Consider the following 22,365-nt stretch of genomic DNA (forward strand, 5'->3'; position numbering starts at 1 on the left):
ATAAAAAAATGACAAAAACCAATGTAATAAAAATGTTAAAAATCCAACATCACACTGACCACAAATGGTGGAAAACGCTAAAGGAAGTAGTTTAGAGTCAGTACAAAAATAAAGCAGGAAAAGAAGAAACCAAGACCAGGCTGTACTATAAAACAAATTAACCAGGTTTAACTCTTTATCACAAATGTGCCTCCATTTGATTGCCATGGTGATAAAATGGATGCTTGTTTTCACTTGTTTGCAAGATAGCTCTTCCTTTTGCAACTGAAGCCATATTTTCCTGCAACTGTCTTTATATTTTTAAATTAATCCACGTCATCTGTGTATTTTGCATGAAATCCTAAAGAGTAAAACCAGGAGAAACCATCATCACTGCTCTACCTGTTCTCTCTCAGAGGAGTTTTAGGTTTTGTTGAGAGCAAACACCAGTATGTTGAACTTGATTCGTAGTACAGCTCTCTGTGAATCGGTTTACCTCTGGGCCATTGCATCATGCTGCATCAGTTTTGCACCAAATAATGAGTCGGAGCATTAATTTTCCCCAGACGAAATACAAATAGAGCCAACAATGACGTGCGTCAGGGGAGTCAGGGAAGGTGGTTCCTCACTGTAACCCTGATAAGTATGAAAAAGGAGATGGGAAATAAAATATGTGCTAACAATGATGAGAGAAAATCTATTTGTCCTCTTGAATTTTCTGTAAATAGTTTTTTTATTGGTAATTTCAACAATTTTATGGTCAAAATCGCTGGATTTACGCAATACATGAAAGAAGACCGGGTAAAGCACTACAATACTGTACCTGACCTCTGGGGGCGCTGCACTTCACAAGTGTCTGTCTTTATATCGCCAGAGTTCTTGTTTAAATAAATATTTTTCTACATATATTGGCGTTCTACTGTTTGTTTGATATGTTTAATGAATGTGAGTGGCATATTTAGTCCTTCTGTTTGGCCATAAATGCGCAGTGAAAATGCGCATAGTGAAGCAGAAAGTACCGTGCCTCACTGATAGGGGGCAGTGCTGAGCCGCACAGACACACTGAGCAACAGGGCTCTTCTACGCAATTGAAAAGACTGAAAACAGACGGAACAGAACGGTTCAAGGCTGCCAGGTTTTTGAAAATGAAAGAAAAATTGGAAATAAGGACGTTTTTTTTGTTTAACGACAGAATGAGAATGATGTTTGTGGAGAAGGATAGGTAATATAAAATAGAGGTACGCGACTTTTCCGATATCTCAATCGGAAAATTGGGTGGTCAGTCAAAGAATTTTATTAAAATATTCTTTGCCTCTATATTGTTAGAAGCTGTAATGAGCTTTGGTTAAAATGAAAATATAGCTTCTATATTGGATTTGGACTCAGCGCACATCAGTGAACAGCATTCAACCAGCTCTCTTGATATGAACACAAATCAAAGCTTGAGTTGTCACGCAGTTGTTGTTCCTTCCCTGTGAAGATCCAGTGAAACATTTTGTTCCATTTTTTGAAGGTTGAACTTGTCGAAATGGCCGGTTTGCAGAAGATTTAGTCTTGCGTTTGCTCAGCAGGTGCCTCTCTGGCTCTGCTGCATCTGCTCCTGAATCCTCTCCAGCACCTCCTGCATCCTTCTCAGCTGAAATAAGAGCAGAAAGAAATCAGTGGCAGGTCGATTGCTTCATCTAAGTACAACAAATATGTGACGTCATTTGCATAAGATTCCTGCTGGAGGGCAAAAAGCTGCTAGCCAAGAATGATTAGTATTGGTTTTAGCAGTTAAATTGTCAATAAACACGTTAAATCTTAAAGGCACACCTGATGTAAAAAAAGAAAAAGGGACGCAGTCTTTTGCTACACTATCACAACCAGATAACAAGGTCAGGAACAAGTTTTATTTAAGAAAAAAATAGCAAGTGGTTGGGTTTTGCTAGCTTGACTTTGTCAACTGTAACGGGTATATGTGATGTAGAATTTGGTGTGTTTCGGTTCAGTTAGAAAATAAAAAGGAGACCTGAACACCGACTGACAGATCGTCAGTAGATCAGGTGTATAACTTAGCTAATCAAGCGCCTATTAGGTTAGCTAATAGCATCAGCTAGTCTACCACCGCTGTTAGCATAGCTAATAGCATCAGATAATCTACCACCGCTGTGCTAGCATAGCTAATAGCATCAGATAATCTACCACCGCTGTGGTAGCATAGCTAATGGCATCAGCTAATCTACCACCGCTGTTAGCATAGCTAATGGCATCAGCTAATCTACCACCGCTGTTAGCATAGCTAATAGCAGTGGTAACAGCGATCACTTATTAATAAGACTAAACATCAAGCCTAAAACACTAAACTGGTTCGCACTGAATATTCTGTTCTTTTTGTAAGAAAGGGCTTGAGCGTTTTTTCGGTGGCGATGTTCTCAGTTGCTGTGACGTGTTTGCGTAGCGCAGCCGACACACAGAGCGAGAAAAAAACGTGTTTTTGAGTTGTTCTTCAACGGGTTTTATGCGCTATTTTTTATCTTTCTTGTTGCGCACCGCACCAAATTAATAAAACCTACATCTACAGGTGTCGTTCAGTTAAAGGAATTATTATACCGCCGGAGAGAAAAGATGAGCGTTTCTTCCCTCCGGTGACGTGCGCATGCCCAAAATTTCCGGACATACACAGTAACATGCAGGGGGTCCATATGAGTGAGAGGAGGAAACGCACTTCTTCATCTTTTTCAAAAATCTGTCTCTCCATCTCGGTGTCAACTGCTGCGAGTGGAAGAGGAAAGTCCACCTCGCTTCCTTCGCGATGCTTCTCCCGTAAACTGAAACAGGACAAAAATGTGTGCCTCGGTCATCAATAACTCCTTATTAGAATTTGTTCATGCTGACAGGGGTCCTGCCTCCGCCTACCTGCGTTTCCTCTCCTGCACCATCATGCGGGTCATGCTCTGGATGCACTGCGCCCGGTAGTTTTCGTAGTGGATCTCCCGCGTCACGTCCTTCAGGTCCTGCATGTGGGTCCTCACCAGCATGTTCCTCAGCATCAGGAAGTCTGAGTGGATCGGGTTCTCAACTACGATTCATTTCACAAAGTAGAATGCATGAAAATATATTTTATTAAGAAGATAAGCTTTTTAAATAGGAGCTTGTTTTAAGTAAATAATTTCTTAATATTGATGAAAATGTATGAACTCCATTATTTCACATATAACATGTAAGTGAATTTTTCTTATTTCAAGTTTACTAAGATATTTGCTCTAAAAAACTAGATAAAAAATTTACAAAATGCCAATCAATGTTTTTGTTTCATACCTTCTACCACACCCCACGGATAGGAGCGACCTCTGAACCTTCTGCCTTTGCTGTCCACCTGGATGTTGCTCCCGATCACAGCAAACGGTATGCTGTCCTGCAAGCAGAGGTCAAAATGTCAAACTGTTAGACCCTGTGAGGATGAGACGCCACTTTTATCTAATTTCCAGGTCAGACCTTGAGGATCTGTTCCTGTCTCTTGAAGTCTTCGTCCTCATCCGAGTCGCACTCTGGAAACTGGTAGATGTTAATCCCAAACCGCTTGATCTCATCCCTCATCTGAAACAGAAGAAAACTATCATGGTGGAAGAGGAATAAACAATGATCAGAGGTGGGTAAAGTACCCATAAATTGTTCTAAAGTAAGAATACTTTGACATATTTTTACTCGAGTAACAATAAAAAATATTTGGTAAAAAGTCTACTCAAGTACTGAGTAACTGTACTTGAGTAGGCCAATCGACGGTAATCAAATTACCAATCATTTAATATTTAAAAATTACATCATCAGACGGACCAAAATATTAAGTGGAAATTTTGGTATTATAAGAACGAAAATGGCAATAATTCTTAAAGTAAAAACAAATAACAAAATCAGACAAAAGAACATTTTTCCAAATCAGTTACTTTCAATATAAAACTTATAAACTTTAACAAAATTTGCAGGCGTGTGTCTGAGTCCGGTGAGGTTTTGGTTAAAACATGTTTGTTCTTCATTCAGTGGGTCCAGAATCCAGAATTTTTTTTACCAAAGTAAAAGTAGCAATACATTATAATAAAATACTCAAGTAAAAGAAAAAAGTAGCAAAAATACTCCAAAAAGTACATTTTTTAAAAAAACAGTTACTCAAATAAATGTAATTGAATAAATGTAACTAGTTACTGATGATGAAGAAATAAATTGCTCAATCAGTTTTTAAGTACAAGATTAATTGTTACATGCTGGGGGGTTTTTCGGTTTGAGTAAAGAAAACTACTGAAGTTATAAATTATTGCACCTTTAATTTCTTGCTGTAAACTTCTGCTTGTGTCAGGCTGTCAGCTTTGGCCAGTAGAGGAATAATGTTGACTTTTTCATGCAAAGCCTTCATGCACTCCACGTCGATTGGCCTTAAACTGACAGCAGAGGTAAAACAAAACATGATTAAACTCTGAACATGCTGCATGGATGCAGCTGAGGCTGTGAAACATCTTTAGATGCAAAGTTGGAGCGTACCCGTGGCCAAAAGGAGAGATGAAGTAGAGCAGGCAGTGGACTCTGTTGTCCTGAATGTTCTTCCTGTTCAGCCCGCTCTCATCTCTGAAATATTGCTCAAACTGCTGGTCAATGTAGTCTTCTACATGCTTCCAGCTGATGCAAACATAAAATATCTGTGATTAGAGCAGCAAACCTACAGGAGATGTTTTAATGCAAGCAGTTTCACTATCATTTATTTTATACGCACTCCGTGATACACAGTGACGTTTAACAAACCTGTCAAAATGAAGCATAGCAACAAAATAGTTTTTAAAGTGTTTGTATAATTATAATATAATGCAGAAAAGGAAAATAAATGAGAAAAGAAGTAAAAACAAATATATAAAATAAGTCATATGGTTATTTTAGCTGATTGTTTTTTATTATTCCCTGTAAAAATACAAAATCTTAGCAAGTGTTTTTGATCAGGTTTCTAGAGGAAATATCTTAATGCACTTAAATAAGAAAAAAACAACTTTTAAGTAAATTTTCAGCAAGATATAAGAACTTATTTAGAGTCAATCATTTCTTAATATTAATAAAAAAGTTCTAGTTCCCTTGGCAGATTATTTACCTTATAATAAGATATTTTTCCCAAGTTATCAATGAAATAATCTGTCATTCAATATTAAGTAATTATTTACTTAAACCATGCTCAAATGTCTTCCTGAAAAGTTACTTTTGAGTTAGTTTTGTCTTATTACAACTGAAGACATTTGACCCAAATTACTTGCTAATATTCTGTGTTTTTGCAGTCTGATAAATATTTGTTTAATGAGATTATATTTGTATATATGTGTGATCAATGTAGATTTTTGCAGGTGAGGTCTTGTATATTTAGGAGCTTATTAATACTCTGTGTGATGCTGTTTTAACATGTCTGCTCACCTCGCTGTGTTGTTGACAGCATCTCCGAAGCCTGGCGTGTCTATGATGGAGAGCCTCAGTTTGATTCCTTTCTCCTCGATGCCGATGGTGTGCTTGATGATGTCGACCGTTTGACTGATCCGCTCTGCAGATTAACCAAAGGTAAAGATGCATGCAGAGTTAAAATCTCTCTAAGAAGAATTGAATGGTTGGATAAATGATGAAGGTGAACTCACCCTCTGCGTTGGGAACTTTTCTGTCTCTGTAGAGGTCAGTGAGGAACAAACTGTTTATTAGTGTGGATTTGCCGAGTCCAGTCTCTCCTACAATAATCGGAACACACATTCCTCTAAGTCACTTTAAAAACACTCAAATCAGAACAAATCATATCTTCCTTATTATTATTGTTATTTAAAACTGTAGGAAATGTTATGGTAGAAAGTTAGAGTTACTAAAAAATAAAAGCCAAAATAATCAGAATAAAATCCAAAACAAAAAATGTGAAACCAAAGTTATAGAGGTCAACACAAAGCTGGACAAACTAAATGTTTTCTGAACAAACATCTCCAATTCAGATAAGACAAACATTGATATTCTGACCAAGAATACTGGGGCAGCTGTTGAGCACGGTGGTGGTAGAATCATGCTGTGGGCTGTTTCTCTTCCAGAGATACTGTTATATTTTACAAAGCAGATGAATAAATGATTAAGATGAAGAACTGCCTGCATTCTTTTTTCAACTTTAACTTGAAGCAACAGCTGTGTGTCAAAACACTGACACATCGATCCCAAAACCACATCAACACTGAAGCGTAATCACGGCACCAGTGGAAAAAAGTGGATCAAATAAATCAATAACAGTAAAAAAAAATGATGGAAACTTCTGACTGGATCTGCCTTATGTTTTTCCAGAAGCATAATTAGGTTATTTTTTAAATATTCACCTGCCACCATCAGCGTAAAGGTGAATCCTTTCTTCACCGTCTTCCTGTGAACCTGGTTGGGCAACGTAGCAAAACCCACGTACTCTTTGTCCTGATCCTGCAGAAGGAAGACATGAACGTCATTTTAATGCGCAGCATAGCCACATTTCAGCATTATGAAGCAACCAGTTACTGCTGCGGCTTCCAACAAGCCCAACTCAATGAATCTGTGACAATTAATCACACATAGTAAATGATGGTTTCAGACAACAACAGGAGTGAGGCGTCCATTTGTGAAGTTACAGAGAAAAAATAACAGCTGTAATTTGGTTTATTTCGTCTGTGAGAGAGAAAAAATCTGAGTGTTAATTTTTTAAAGTCACATTTTCATCATGTCATTCATATATTTATAAATATCAGCATTCTTAACTAAATATTTAATGTTTAACTTAGAAATAAAGAAATTAGTTAGCAAGTTAAATATTTACATCTGAGCTAAAAATTTGGAGAATAAATATTTAGTTTGAAAATTAAATGTTTAGCTCAGATTTAAATATGCAAATATTTAGTTGAATGTTTTCACATTTATGATTTAATTTAACTATTTAGTACTTACAAACTAAATATTTAACTTGTTAATTGAAAATTTTATTTGTTACCATTTAGCTTACTAACTAAGCATTTAATTTCAAAGCTAAATATTTAGTTTGCAAACAAAGTATTTAGCTTATTAGTTAAATATTTAATTTGAATAACATGGTGAAAATATGATTCTATGACAGGCTAAATAAAATAGATTATTGCTGTTAATTTTTTACTGTGTAACTTCACAAACAACCAGAGTAAATAAAGGAAGGAAACTTTCCAGTTCACACAAACGTGTGAGCAGAAAGTGTGCAGAGCTGCACAGTGACGCTAAAGGCCTGACAGAGCAAAGTTACCTCTGGAGAGTCGTAAGGGTCAAAGTGCGTCCAGGGACTGCGCGGCCGCGAGGCCGGGCTCAGAGGGGAGTCCAGGGAAACCTGAGAGACAAGCTGCCTCTTCAGCGGGAGAATCTGGGACGGGTCCCGTCCTGCGTGACTGGGCCGGGGCGGGACTGTCGGAGAACCGGCAGGCCGAACAGGACGGGACGGAGGGGGCGTTCCTGGATCCCCGGGCAGCCTCCCGTTGGCTGCAGGCGGAGGTTCTTCTACATCCAAGGGGTCCTGGTTCTGTGACTTTCCGGCTGAATGGGACGCAGGAGGCAGATCCCTCATGGCGTAGGGGAACTGAATGTCTGCCTGGTCTTCGATGGAAAGACTGGACAACTGGGACAAAATGTCACAACCTTTGTTTCTTTTCTTTTACAGTCTACTGCTAAGACAACATAATAATAACGGGGGAGCGAGTACATCCACTACTCTCAGTGAATAAATAGATAAATGTGAAAATGTTACGCTGCAACACAAATAATTAATTTTGAAGTATCGTTACTTCCTGGCAACGGTCATCTATCATTGGTGGAGAGATACTGACCCCTAGTGGCAACTATGTGAAACGATTTTCATCGCCAGTCATTTCATTTTGATTGGGGATGAAAATTTAATATGAAAACATCCATTACACCGCAAAAACAAAATCTTGCGAAGTAATATTGGTCTAGTTTCTAGTGAATATATCTTAGTTCACTTAAAGTAAGGTAAAACTTACTTACAAGTAACATTTCAGCAAAATACAGGAGCTTATTTTAAGTAAGTAATTACTTAGTCTTGACAAAAAACTAGTTCCATTGGCAGATTGTTTAACTAATAACAATACTTTTTCCTCATAAGTGAAATAATCTGCCAATGGAACAAGTACTTTTATAAAATTATTGACAAATTATTGACAACAAGCTCCTAAATCTTGCTGAAAACTTATGAATTAGTTTTGTCTTATTTTACGTGTAGGAAATATAATACTGTGGGTACGGAAACAGATTGATAAAGAGACTACTGATTTTCACCTGCACTGTTTGACGACACTGTTTTCCTCTGATTAGATCTGACCAGTGATCCCATTATAACGTTAAAACGGAACTCATCCATCTGTCAGGGCAAGAGGACAAAAGATGCCCTGAACTTCAGGGTCAGCCAGGTCAAACTACAAGCTCTGAAGAGCATCTTTACACAGGTCATTATTTATCAGGATAGCCGCAAACATCAACTGATTTTATACACCACCCTGAACGCAACTTCATGTACTCTTGATAAAATCAGAGCCAACTATTAAGCCTACTCTCCTACTGACTTGGTCTAATGACAGAGAAATGCACCTCGCAGAGCTGCAGGTCTGATCAGGGTTCATCTGCCATCCCTCTACCCGTCACCTCTAATTACCCAGAAAGCTCCTCAGCACCAGGCTTAACCTAGCTTCTAATACTCTAACAGGGTGGGGGTTGGAGAGTTACCTCCTCAACACACGCTCTAACAAACACAAGTGTATTTTAACAGTCCTACCTGCTTTTCTGAAAAAGCTGCAGCTTCTTTGATCAAGGACAGCAGCACATTAAAACATTAGTACAAAGGAGAAAATGAGTCGCTAAAAGGAATATATGAAAATAAATGAGTATGGTTAATGCGGCATAACGTAAACATAAAGCTGGCAATTTAAATAAATAATTAAGATTATAACAAACAAGTGTTAAATAGGACAAGAAACATTTGGACAGACTCTTGAAGGTGCTTAGCATGAATATTTCAGGGTGATTCATTTGTAGTTTAAAAAGTGAAGTTATTTCCTCACTGCTGAAAACTTTAATAAAACAGAAAGACAAGCTATAACTGTTATGGACTTACCTTTTTTATTGCTACGGAATCTGACCGGAGAGGACATGTGCTCCATGGTGTAACCTGAGTCCAAACTGACACCAGATGGGTGACATGCCAGAGCGCCTACCTGTATGGCAAGCCATTACATACTTATTCATTGGCTTGTATAACAAGCCACCTGCATATATGATCTAATATACTTGATACTTATTTTTGTCCACTCTTTTGCATTTGTACTACAATAATTAGCTACTTGCACTCAGAGGGAGCATATCTAAATCCAGAAATATTTGCAATTTCAAACAGTAAGAACATAATTTTCAAAGTAAATTATAGGACTACCAGAAATCTGGATATTGGTTGGGTTTTTGATCAAACGTGAATCAAACAAAAGTGTTGCAACCTTTTTAATTGGCTTGTTTTAAAATAAAACTACTGGAGTAAAGCAGTTGCTTGACATAAACAGAATTAAGTATAAATTTGATATTAATTTCCAATATTTTTGTAATAGTTTAATAAACTTATTATCTTTAATTGCTCAATGAGAGAAGCTTGCCAGACTCATTTTAATGTGAAGGACCTCGTTCCTGATCTTCTAACAATCACATTATACGTTTATTTTCTTCCTTACTTCTCATCCACTACCTCACTAAATCAAAATGTTGTTGAGAAAACACAATATTCACTTGTTAAATCCTGAATCAATTAATTGATGAATAAAATATACTTTTTGTTTGCCAGCTCCCAGACTTCTCTCCATTTTGATTGGTCAGTTAGAGTTCAAAGGTAAAGCTGATAACATCAGCACGTGAGCATAACGGCTTAGTACTGCTTCGCTGAATCTGTTTTTTATGGTAATAATTTAAAATTTATAAAATATAGATATTTATAAAGTTTATTAAATAAGTCTTTCTTGGTTTTTATCTGCCTTTTTGGTCAGTTTTAGCGTTTTAACGTTTGCGTTGTAATACAGAAGGTAAGCTAGCTAGCTAGCCAGTCAGCGTAAACATATTTTAATTCTAGCTCAAACATTTCGTTACGTTTAGTTAGTTTACTTAGCTAGAGAAAGATATATTTTGAAGTGACGTTTTCTGGAAATTTGCAGCAGCTTTATTTTTAAAGCATCTTTTTGAAGGCTTAATCACCCCAATCAGTGAGTTTAATTGTTAATTTAGGAGGCCTTAATATTACCATGATTGATATCTCACCACAGGAAATAAATGATAACTCCTCATGGTTTTGCTTGAATTTGCAGGGACTAGGGGACAATGCCTTGTCCAGATGGCCATGATTAACCTCAAAGCATAAATCAGGTATTTTCTTCTCAGTCACTTTTCTGTACTTTGTCTTAAAATAGTAATACAGACTTATACATCAGAAGGTGTACATATTTTTGTATATTATCTGCAGTTTAATAGCATTAGTAGTTATTTCGTAGCTCAGTGTATGGGGCAAGACATAAGACAATCTAAAAAAATAATTAAACATATCTTAAAGAATAAAATAACATATTTCACAGCTTTTGGACCAATTTGAAATTGGAGCCATTTGACAATTTGAGCTTATGACAGACATGCTCTTGCTTATCAAGTAGTAAACAGTCCTTGCAATACAGAAATGTTAAATTGTGTGCTTGAGGTAATTTATAAACTGTGGAACTATGACACAGTCTATCAAAAGAGAGCTTCCATCCATGCAATTTCAGAAATGTCAGGACGTTTTTTCAGTATGCCTTTTGCTGTAAAAAAATACTGAATAAAATTCCCTTGAACTAGGCTTTAGCTTTGCTACTTAAATACTGGTCTATGGATTGTTATTTAATTAATATCAAGCTGCACAGTTTCTCAAAAACATTCTTCATAAATCTGCAGTTGCACATTTTGTGCATCTAATTCATAGTAATTCGTTAAAATACATCTCTCTATTTTGTGCAAAGGTACCAATGTCCTCAAAAAATGTGTTTATTCCCCAACACTGAACGCAGTTATGTTGAGAACGATTCAGAGAAACGAGCTGTCCTCTGAAGATCTTTCCCACAGCACTCTACAAGTTCTTCTAGTCCTGTTTGGTCGGCCCACCAGTGTCGGCTCATGCTGCGGTTTTGTTTGTTCTTTAATGTTGCTGTCCTCTTGAGACTCACACTTGCTCTTCCCCGGGTCTGAGCCTTCAGACTCACAGCAGGGCTGGTTTGTGTGTTGTGATTTAGTCCTCAGGTTGTGGCCTTGTGCATGTTGCTCACCAGTCACGTCTTTGTCGGGTTTGCTACTTTGGCCTTGGTAGTGATTAGGCTCTGAGTGGCCATTTGCTTCATCTGAACAAAGCTTAGGGCTCAGATTGTCTTGATGATCAGGAGTTTCATTCTGGTTTTGGTGGTTGTGAATCTTCCAGAAGGCTTGACAGAGTTGCTCCAACTCAGAAAGCAAAGGCAGGCTGATGTCCAGGTTCATTAGCAGGTTGTCCAGCCACTCCTCCAGCTTTGAAAAAGAGGGTCTGAAAGGCAAATACATTCATGTTTTATTCTTGATTTGGCTATTTTGCACACAAACATCTAAGCATCTCCATCTTTTTTTGCAAAGATGTAACAATTTTTGTTGCATGAATACCTAAAAATAGCTTTTATTTCAAATAGCTTCAATTATTTTTGCACAATCGTACCGTTCATCAGCATCCATGTCACAGCAGAGAACAGCCAATGGCAGGAAGGCAGATGGACACAGTGGAGAGTAATACTGCTGGAGGAAACTTTCTACGTTTAGTCCAAAGTCGTTAGTTCGGGGAAGGTAGTCCGGATCAGCACTCACTCTGCCAATTATCTGATGACACAAAGAGGAATCGATAAACAACTGTTTTAAAGTGTAACTTTAATCTTTTACACTTTTTGGCTTGTAGCAACCTACTACCACAAGGTGGCAGTAGTGCAACAATTTGTTTGGCTTATCTCTTACATTTGTTTTGCAATTTTAATTGTATGTGTTGGAAAAAATATTTTAAACGATTACTTTAAACGAGTAAGTTCATATATGTTTTTAGAAATTTCCTTCCCGTCATGAAAGAAAATAACAGAAATTTAATCGGTTATATTTTCTTAGCTACGTTACGTCTTTTTGTGTTATTACCAAAATTTTCTTACCTCACAAGTCATAATCCCAAAGGAAAATATGTCCACACGTTCGTCGTAGGTTTTTCCTAAGAGTCAAAGAGAAAAATGTAATGAGCTGTGCAGTTTTTGTTTCAGTTTAGACCATGAAGGTCCGTCATTCATGAGTTGGTTAACACACTCACCATGGATCATCTCCGGGGCCATCCAGTAGGGGTTCCCAACCACAGTATATCGTTTTCTCCGGTCAGGTTTGCGCAGCTCTGACAGTGGCCCCTTCACGCTCCGCTCCAGAGATGAAGTTTTGCTCCGACTCCGTTCATCCATCACCAGCCTGGCAAGTCCAAAGTCTGCCACCACCACAGACTGATTCTACAGCGCAGAGAAATGAAAAGATTCAGGATTTTTCCTAGAAACAAAAAAACCTGCTAAATCTAAAGTTGACTGGAAACTGAAAATATCACTATGTATATATGTGTTATTGGATAGCAATATAAACAATACCTAAACACCAACTATAAAGTCTTAAAAAAGACAAACATGGAAATAGTATAATAAATATAAATTCAGTTTTTTACTTTCAAGAAACTTTTTGTCCACAATAAAGTGACTTGTCACTTTATTTGCTGCAGTTGTCACTATAGAAAGTCTTTTACTAAATGGTACTTTCTATCAAAGCATATGTATTACTTGTACTGGAAAATTATGTTTGTGACTTAATGTGCTAAATATTGAGTTTGGTATAACTTTTTTATGCATTTAATAAAGTTCATTGCTCACCTCTCTGACAAGGCAGTTGTAAGAGTTTAGATCTCTGTGGATCACCTTCATGGAGTGCAGATATGCCTGCAAAGGAGAAACATTAAATTTGCCATTTAATGTTTTATTATGCCTTGAAAAAGTAATTATAAGTGCTGTAACCTCCATGATCAGAAACACTCACCATTCCAGCGGCTATATCTTTAGCATATCCAACTCTTAAATTCCAGGGGAAATCTTCCTCCTAAAACAACCAAATTATGACCAACTCATTGTGTTTCTCAGCTCTGACACAAAATATTTGGGATACATTTAAAATAAAGTTGCAACTCACCATTTTTGCAATGGTTTCCCGAAGAGTTCCTCCTTGGATATATTCAGAGACAAAATGTATTCGCTTGTCTTTGTAAAACAATCCAATAAACTTGAGAACATTGGGATGGTCAAGGCAGCGCATCACCTTTACCTGTGTACATTTTGAGAGAATTTATGACATTGAGATGAACAATATTTGGCTCAGATTGTAAATATTAGATGTAATGCAGTTATTGAAAACTCTTGTGGCATTTCTACTACTTACTTCCTTTAAAAACGTTTTTTGTGTTTCTTCATCAAATCGTATTAGCTCTTTCATCACCATTACCTCCCCTGTCTCCTGATGTGTTACCTTAATATAAAGATTTTTGATATGAACTTTCACAATGAAGGTCAGAAAATTGAGGGAGAGAGGCAATGGGTGGACATTACCTTCACAGCTTGACCGAAGCAACCTTTGCCTAGAACCTCTCCATGGATAAGGTCAGACGGTCTGAAGATACGGTGTGTCCGCTCCCCAGGGTCGACTCGAAGAGACTCTGAGCGAACCATGTCTCTCTTTTGAGAGAGAAACGACAATGCTCCAGGAGACACGGGACATTTATCTATGCTATAACTTCGTCTGGAAAAGAGAAAACAACTTAGGTCACACGTGTCAAACTCGAGGCCCGGCGGCCAAATCTGGCCCAGAGGGACATGTAAATATATAAATAAAATAACCATTGTATGCTTAAATAATACTTTATGAGTTAAATGAAAGCAGTTTTCAACGTAAGAGGATTAACGCCACCAAAAAAAAAAAAAAAATCTGAATTTTTCTAAGAATTTGCCAGAAATATTCTGACTTTAATCTTCTAAGAACAAAAATAAGAATTATCAGGGGGAAAAAAGTTTGAACTCTGAGAAAATACAGAATTCTGAGGGAAAAAAAGTCAAAATTATGAGAACAAAAATTGAAATTTCTGAGAAAAAGGCAGAATTCTAAGAAAAAATTTTGAATTCCAAGAAAAAAGTCAGAATTTGAAATGTATATATATAAAAAAGTAAAAATTTTTAGAATTCTGACTTTTGACCTCACAAGACTAAAACCAGAATTCTTGTATTTTTTCAGTGGCCATGATCTTTTTCTGTAGTTTTCTTATGTATTCTGCCAAATTAAATCAATGTAATGATTTTCTGTATTATTTAACTTTAAAAAGGGCTCATCGAGTACAAAAACGGCTATTTATTCATAATTTAGAGTGTTATTAATGAGTTTCATCAATACATTTTATCACAAGTGGACATTCATAACCTTGATATAGCCCAAAATATCATGAAATGAGTTAGACATCCCTGACTTGGGCAGCCATCATAAGCCAGAGCTGTCATCACTTACAGAATATGCCTGGTTCGTAACCCGGTGCTTCCTTGGTGTTGAGGCGGTGAGAGGCTCGTCCGTTGTTCTTGTCGTTCCTCTAGTGTACTTGGCTCTTCTTCCAGACTTGGGAGGTTATGAATAGAAGTAAGTTTGTCGTGGACACGAGGCTCAGGACAGCTGATGTTATTTGGGGGGATGTCTGGTTGAAGAAGGTCATGGGGCGACTGTGGATTATGTTCAATGATGAGCTGGAGAGGTCTGCTTGTGTCGTGAATTACACGGTTTATCTAGAGAAAAGTTGGTGAAGAGTTGGTGTTTATTTTTTAACTGATCTGAAACTCACCAAATTCCACATCACATCTACATGTTAAGGTTTTCAAAGTCATGCCAGCATAACTGAGGCATTTTCCTCGCAATTTTTTTTCTTACTTAAAACTTTCTTGACCTTGTTATCTAGGGTTGACAACTGGGTGGAATCCATTTCTCTTTTATATATCATTCATACATTTAACATTTTGCACGTTTTGTTGATAACTTTGGCCAAAACCAATCGTAGTCGCTGTCAGCTAGCAGCTTTTTGCTAGTCAGCATAACATTGGATAACATCCTGTGCATGTGATGTGTCCATAAGCATTGGTACCTCTTCTGGGGAAATGTTGTGGACCGGGATGCCATTGACCTCCAAAACTTGATCACCAGCTTGGACAGAAGACAGCAGATCAGGGCTGAGGACTTCTGGGTCTAAACTGAAGCAGAGTTATAACAGTGAATGGTGGTGCAGTAATTCATAGGACTATTGAGTATCCGCAATTATTAAACAACTGAGTATTTTGACCTGTTTTGCAAATAATGGACAAAGATTTTAGTGTCTAGAGGTTCCAAGGTTCTAGGACTCAACAAATATTTAAAAACTTTCACAATCTTAATTACGTGTCTGTAGAGCTAGTTGAAGAAGAAAAGGTTTGCTGGGTAAAAGTCCTCTGTCTGGTAAAACTCTCTTTTTCTTTCTAATGGTAATTTAAAACTACCAAGACTTACTTTGTAACAGTAATTAGAAGTTTTTTGTCTTGGTTGAAGTCAGCAGAAATTGTCAGGCCTCGACGTCCAGCTGCAGTGGGAGGAAGGAACACCAGCGCCACCATGTGGGGTCTCTGTGTAAGAGACGTTGATCTCACAGCTGGCACAACACCCTGACTAAAGCAGTGGCCACTGAAGCGATAAACAGAAGTACATTTAATACTCTAAATTTGTGTAATATGACTTCTCTATGTATACCGGTATATTCATTTTCTCACCAGTAAAGCCGTAAACGTTCAACAAGCATATAAGTGTCTCCATCTCCTATGACCATTTCACAGCTCATGCATGTAAAACACTCAGGATGGTACTTTTGCTCTCCTGCAACCTGAAAAGAGAGCAAACATATTTTATTTAGGGCATAAACACAAACTTTAATGTGTTGTGTGGTAGACCAACTCAAAATAGCAGACCAGGAACCTGACATTGAGGGATTGGCTCTTCTAGGTACCTTGGTGAAAGGATCAGAGTAAAATCTACCGGAAGCAGTGTGATGCTAATATTACTACTAAACTTTGCATTGATGGTTTATTCAGTTGAATATCTTTTTTCATCTTTGCTTCCACCACTTTGGGCAATATTATTTGTGTCTGGTGTGTCTGGCATTTGCTGCAGTGAGGCTGTAAATATTACATTAGCATTTAAATTGAAAGTTTGTAAGACTTGGAATATGTCAGCCAACAATAATTGGCTGACATATTAGGAGCCAATTATGAGCTCCTATTATGAGGATCTAATTCAGTCCAATGTTTCAGGTGTGTTAGGCGAGACGCATCTGAAAGTTGCATCAGCAGCTCTTGATGAAAGCATATTCATTCTCCTGTATCTGCATCCAAATGGAAAGATGTGGTGAAGACAAACTAGATGTTGATAGATGCTCCCCGCTCCATCTCACCTCGCTTGAGCTTTTTTGTAAAGATGAGACTATTTCAATCTATAAAAATGCAAAGTCTGAATAAGAAATTTAGAGACTGCTGCTGTAATTGTATTGAAATAAGGTTTAAGTGTCAAACCTGAGGCCCAGGGGCCTTGTCTGGCCCACCATGAGGTTGTATGTGGCCCAGATGGGCATGTAAATAGAACCTTAAAGATATCCATTCTATGCTTAACATAATATTTGATCAATTAAATGAAGGCAGTTTTTAACAGAAGAGAATTAAGACCACAGGAGGAAAAAAATGATCTTTTCTCAGAATTTACCATTTCAATTAACTATAAGAAATAGAAAATATTTAAAATTCTGGGGGAAAAAAGTAAGAATTTAGAAATTCTCAGATTTGTGACTTTTGACCTCACAAGATTTAAAAAAATGTTAAATTGTGAAGTTGGATATAATGTGTACCTAAACATTAGATTCATATTTGCAAAAGAAAATGTGAAAACCACTTTTTCTCTGCTCCTTGTAACTTTGTACTGTTTAAGAAACAAAACAAACTTAGTAAAATAATTATTTGTAACGTGATAAAATGCCAGTGCAGTGTTGCTTAACGGAGAATGCTATTCTTTTCCCCGTGTATTCTTTTGGTTTCATTTTTTGTTTATTCCCTTTGGAGCATAAAGGATGTGTTTTTAAGGGGTTCCTCTGAAATTGTTTGGAGGAAAAGTATTTGCATCCAACAGGGCAGGAAACCTTTGAAGTTATTAATAGTTGAAAGCGTTCTGATGTGTGGTATTTTTCATCATGCTCACACATTTGCCTCTTAATGTTCCAAAATGCTGGATTTTCATTGATATTTATTATAAAAATTGATGCCTTATGGATCAATAATCTGTTTATTTCTATCAAACATAAAATGTTTCTGATTAGCTGAAGTGATCAGTAGAAAAACAACTTTTACTTATCATAGCTGAATAAGATCATGTTGAGTAAAATTTAGGTTTTTGATAACGGAAAGTAGTTCAGAAAGCTTAAACTAGTCAGAAAATGTCCAAACAACTAAGTGTTTGTTTTCTATCAAGAACTAATAATTATAAATTTGACGGTCCTGGTTTTTAGGTGTTGTGCATCACTAATCCAGGAACAAATGTTACCATAACCAGTCCTGTGGAAACGGTCTCCTGGCAGCCGTGGCAGTGCTCTCCAAAGCGAGACCAGTAGTGCTTCTTGCAGTAGAGTTGTCCTTCTCTTTCGTAGTACCAGTGAGACAGGATACACTCACAGTCACAACACCTTTAGTGATGAGGACGACAAGAAGCAACGCAAGCATTTAGAAAGGGGGCCATATTGACGCGGAAGAAAATTTGACCAGTTAGATCAGAAGTGTCAAACTCAAAGTTTTTTTTTTTTTTTTTGGCTATTAATTGTTTTTTACAATCAAAAGTCCCCAGCTGTGAAGTTGCATCATATTTCTGGTGTTCTTGTAAATTTGACGCACGGGTGATTTTAATTTATTAACATTTTACTTAATAAATTTGTGGCCTGTATTTGCAGGTGGTCAGACAGGAAAGTGAGTAATAAGAGAGAGGAGGAAGACACGGGTCATCATGCCGGGATTCGAAAGTCAACCATCTCTGTCGTTTGCAGGCGTCGCTTGTGCGTCAACTTTACAGGAATACCAGAAACAATACAAAGGTTCCAGCTTGGGATTTTCGATGTAAAAAAATGGAATTAACTGAGTTAATCACCCAAAAATGAACAAAAACATTAGTTGACTGTGGTGATATCCCTAATCATAGGTCAACACACAGCGGTAGTCCTGTCTTTGACAAGCTCAGACTGTTAAGTTAGCGTAGTGCTAACAGCCGAGCTTAAGATAAAATAACACGTTGAGATTTATTTAAATGTGTGGGATTAGTCTATCTTCATGAGTGAGATAAGATAAATTACTGGTTCCAGTAAAGAAAAATAACTCAAGCATTTGTACTTGGATGCATTCAAGTATTAATTCAGAATAAAAGCATAATTATCAAAAACCTACTTCTTCTACATGAATCTAGCTCAGAGTGAGTTTTTAGAGACTTTTTAACCCAAATTCCAAGTAACTTACTAAATATGATGAAAACTGATTTAAGACAACTTACTATTTTCAATTAAATGCCGTTTTTGCATTTATGGTGCTGTTGGGCAGAGGGAAGGCATTTTAAGAAAACAACTCAATGAGATTCTTTGCTTTAAAAACTAAAACTCATCCTGACTTCCTGGCTTGAATAGACTGATTAAAAAAACTGTTTCCTTATCTCGTCAACATTACAACCAGAATGGGAGGCGACTTCCTGAATGGAGCAGTGATGCACGTTTCTGCTCTCTCAGCTTTTAACAGTAAATGGCAAACTGTTCTTACAATAGGAAGGGGAAAGATCATTCTTTAGAAGAAAGGGAGGAAGGAATGAGCTTCTCTGTGTCCTTTCACACATTAAATAGCATTTCTCTGAAACCAGATGTACAATTTTATTCACTTATAGAGGAATGACGAAATACAATGATGTGAAAAAGTGCTAATTTAATTTGTTTTTGCTTTTTTATAACTCAGACTGTTACAAAAAAGTAATAAGTTTGTAATAAGTTTGAATATCTGGCGTAGATAAAAGGGTGATTTTTCTCGTGTGTGTGTGTGTGGTTTTAAGAGAAACCAGCCACCCAAACCAATGTGGAAATGACTGCTATGGTTACTTTTGTTGTTTTTGATCATTTTCACAAACTATGGCAAGACTTGGTCACGAAAAGAATCAAATGTACAATCAAATAAAACTCCTCTAACAGCATGATGTAGGCTCAAGTATCTGAAAAAACAACACGTCATTGAGCAAATAATCAATTAATTGTATCACAAATCTAAACAAGTTCAATAATTTCTATTTACGTAATTTATCGTTTTCTCTTTCTACCAAAAAATTGGATGATAAAAGCTTTAATTCGGGTCGCAGCCCATTTTTTTCTTTGTTTTGAAGGAAAAAGTCATTCTTTTTGTTGTTTCTGTTGTTTTGGGTATTTAAATTTCTTCCAGTGCCAGTGTTAAATGTTCTTTAGCATTTAAAGTTTATTACCATAATCTTTCAGAATGTGTTCTTGCATTTTTATGCCATTCCCATTAATGGGCTCAAAAAACAGTATAATCGTTAATCGCAATAACCTCAGGGAGAATTTATTGTCTATTAAAATTTGTTGCACATCAAGAAATTCAACAGCAGGTGAATGTAGCCACTTCTTTGAATAAAATTATTTTTTCCAGAAGGAGGACTGGAAAAAGTTCATCTAGGAATTCACAAAATGGCCGAGGTTAACATCGAAAGGTCTTGTTTGCTGCAGTTAAGGTCAATAAGAAAAAGACTGGGCAAAACTTGCATCCAGAGATGCAATTGTTTTGAAACCACTTTAAGCAACACAATAAATAGTATGCGAATGTGCAGGAACACATTCTCAAAGATCAACAATCTTTAACATCTAATGAACATTTAGCTCTGGAACTGGAAGACATTTTAAATAAATTAACAAAACAGAAACAACAAAAGGGTGGAGGAAACCAAACCTCCAGATCAGTTATTGTTTAAAAAGAGAAAGAAAAGAGAAAAACAATAAAGCAAAAGGAAATTGAGTTTATTTTTAATTTATCATGTGATTGATTATTGCTTATTGCAACAGTCCCAGATGGAATTGTGATTTATTCTCTCTATCCCAAATAGGGGAATACCCATGTCTACCTTAAGCAAATCCACTCTTTTGTCATGTAGCAGGACAGTCATCCAATTCCTCAAATACAAACAAAAGAAGTGATTCTGAAGCGATTCTGTCAAAGTCCTGACTAAAATCCAGTTGAGATGCTTCTAGTCTGGCTGAATTAAAACACGTCTGCCAAGAAAATGGAGCCAAAAGTTATGGCTCCATTTGCCATAACAAATGTTTTTCCAGAGTTTCCATTAAACTCTGCAACCTTTAATGGTTTGTGCTCCATTAAAAGTTGCACTAATGATTGGGTTACATTTTCACATATGGCTGGATTGAATTGAATGACTTTTTTCTCCCTTAGTAATTGACATCATAATGTAAAAACTTGGTTTTATATTTACCTTGTATATTTTTATTTGATACTGATATGAATCTGAAACATTTGCAACAGAAAAGCAAGCAGAAGAAGTCAGCATGAGAGCAAATACTTTTGTGTTATTAATGCAGTTTATATATTTCACCCAAACTGTTGAGAATGCTGAAACTTTGCGTAATCTTTAAAATCATGAGTCATTGTTGTACTCTGTGTTGCAACTGCACTGTTCCTTTTTTCCGTTTTACCCCAGGGAATATATTTCTGAAATTGTGAGGCAGTTGTGTCACAAAGTTCAAATATCCGCTTGAATCAAAGGAAGGTTTTTTGTCCTTTATTAGACCTGCTTCTCGTTCGTCACAAAGGAAAGAATGAGATAATAAAAGCTTGACAAAAGGTGGTGATTTATTATTTTTTGTCCTTTTGTTGTTTTTTATCATGCAATGGATGGGAAACCATCCAGCTGCACTTCCTCTCGAACATCTGGTTGGGAAAAAACTCTGGAATAAGCCCAGATATATTTCCAAATACTTCATTCCTTTTGCTTTTTCTTCTCACCACTTTAACTCATAATTTGAGCCTTCTGTTACCATTGTCTTTGTTTCAATACATTAAATTAATGTTTTATGATGTCAGGACATTAATATGCTAAATGTTAAGAGTTTAGCCGACAGATTCTCCTGCTTAGCTTCCTCATTGTTTTGTCTGTGCTAACCAACTTCACTTCCTTAAAAAATATATATATATTTATAAAGTACAAGGTAAGAAACTTTATTTCTGGGTATTTTTTTGTAGAGATTTTTGTTTTATTTAAGGATGAATAAATGTCAACATCCTGTTTTGTGGATTGCTTATCTGGCTGATCTGGAGAAGAATGTTAAGATGTAAAACAAAGTTGCTTGATTGATCATAAGCTGCTTGCTTTGGATCCTGTTTTCAGTGTTAAGTAAACTATTCCTCTCAAAGCTGATGTGTAAGCACAAGCAAGATTAAAGCACGCTTTGCTTCTCTTCGTCAGTTCAGTTTGAGGAAGTATACATGCAGAAATTTATCTGCACTTGTACTTTTCCTCTCATCCTCTCAGTCTTTTTCCTCATCTTTCTCTCACTCTATGTTGTATTTTAATGTCTCATAGATTACAAATTGCAGTGCTTACCGTCCTTTTATTCCCCTCCGAAACCTTTGGTCCCGTCGTGACATTCTGCTCTGCTAAGTGACCGATACACAGCAGTCACACACAACCCACCCAGTTGAGTAAGAGCGTTTCTAGCAGCATGAGTTTCTGAGCGAATCAGACGCTCACTCTGCCGTGACAGTAGCAGGCGTTGCCCTTTACTTTTCTGCTGCTTTTCTCCATGTGTAAAGGCTTCCTGTGCATATGTTCCCTTCTCTGCGGGTGGTTTGTTGTTAGTGTGAGAAAAAAACCAGCCCTCTGAAATCAGCTGGTTGCTGGAAAAAAAGCCTATCCCAGTTATAGAAGCTGCACTCCGCCCTCCCTTCCCTGTCCTTTCCAGTATGTAGACCTGCAAGATACAGTTACACTTATCTGCAGACTCCTCAAAATGTAGTAGAGCTAAATTCAGAATAAAATCTGATCCCCTGATGAGGGTTTATTGCTTTTCACAGAGGTGGTGTGTGAGAGTCTATGTTTTGAAATCCAGCTTGTTCCCATTAGCGCAGGCATAAT

At 36.9% G+C, this 22,365-nt stretch overlaps 2 protein-coding genes and 1 long non-coding RNA gene across 6 annotated transcripts; 1 reads left to right on the top strand and 2 right to left on the bottom strand.

The window, feature by feature from the left end:
- Positions 1-43: 43 nt before the first annotated feature.
- On the bottom strand, positions 44-9,206 carry septin4a (septin 4a). 4 transcript variants are annotated; one of them, XM_055051453.1, is made up of 13 exons: positions 9,122-9,206; positions 8,783-8,808; positions 7,247-7,612; positions 6,327-6,423; positions 5,619-5,705; positions 5,404-5,527; positions 4,495-4,629; positions 4,277-4,394; positions 3,457-3,558; positions 3,280-3,376; positions 2,878-3,040; positions 2,641-2,789; positions 44-1,615 (listed from the first exon to the last, which is right to left on the bottom strand). In XM_055051453.1, the coding sequence occupies exons 1-13, from the start codon at positions 9,165-9,167 to the stop codon at positions 1,386-1,388; spliced, it is 1,740 nt and encodes a 579-aa protein (XP_054907428.1). In that variant the 5' UTR covers positions 9,168-9,206; the 3' UTR covers positions 44-1,385. The 4 variants fall into 4 exon arrangements, with proteins under 4 accessions (XP_054907428.1, XP_054907429.1, XP_054907430.1 ...); XM_055051454.1 differs by having other exon boundaries at positions 8,783-8,805; positions 9,122-9,148; XM_055051456.1 differs by having other exon boundaries at positions 1,432-1,615; positions 2,687-2,789.
- LOC129373500 (uncharacterized) lies at positions 3,301-5,460 on the top strand. Its single transcript, XR_008607374.1, has 3 exons — positions 3,301-3,366; positions 3,450-3,610; positions 5,423-5,460. It is a non-coding gene; the product is annotated as an uncharacterized LOC129373500 (long non-coding RNA).
- A 1,260-nt stretch (positions 9,207-10,466) lies between the features above and the next one.
- On the bottom strand, positions 10,467-22,181 carry LOC129373492 (LIM domain kinase 1-like). The gene is made up of 15 exons (XM_055051451.1): positions 21,835-22,181; positions 17,734-17,872; positions 15,921-16,030; positions 15,664-15,834; positions 15,266-15,371; positions 14,644-14,912; positions 13,698-13,887; positions 13,531-13,617; positions 13,285-13,416; positions 13,135-13,194; positions 12,972-13,037; positions 12,377-12,563; positions 12,225-12,280; positions 11,750-11,907; positions 10,467-11,584 (listed from the first exon to the last, which is right to left on the bottom strand). The coding sequence occupies exons 1-15, from the start codon at positions 21,876-21,878 to the stop codon at positions 11,095-11,097; spliced, it is 2,265 nt and encodes a 754-aa protein (XP_054907426.1). The 5' UTR covers positions 21,879-22,181; the 3' UTR covers positions 10,467-11,094.
- Positions 22,182-22,365: the final 184 nt, after the last annotated feature.

Source organism: Poeciliopsis prolifica, unplaced genomic scaffold (assembly GCF_027474105.1).
Source record: "Poeciliopsis prolifica strain line A6 unplaced genomic scaffold, Auburn_PproV2 SCAFFOLD033, whole genome shotgun sequence".
NCBI classification, from domain to species: Eukaryota; Metazoa; Chordata; class Actinopteri; order Cyprinodontiformes; family Poeciliidae; genus Poeciliopsis; species Poeciliopsis prolifica.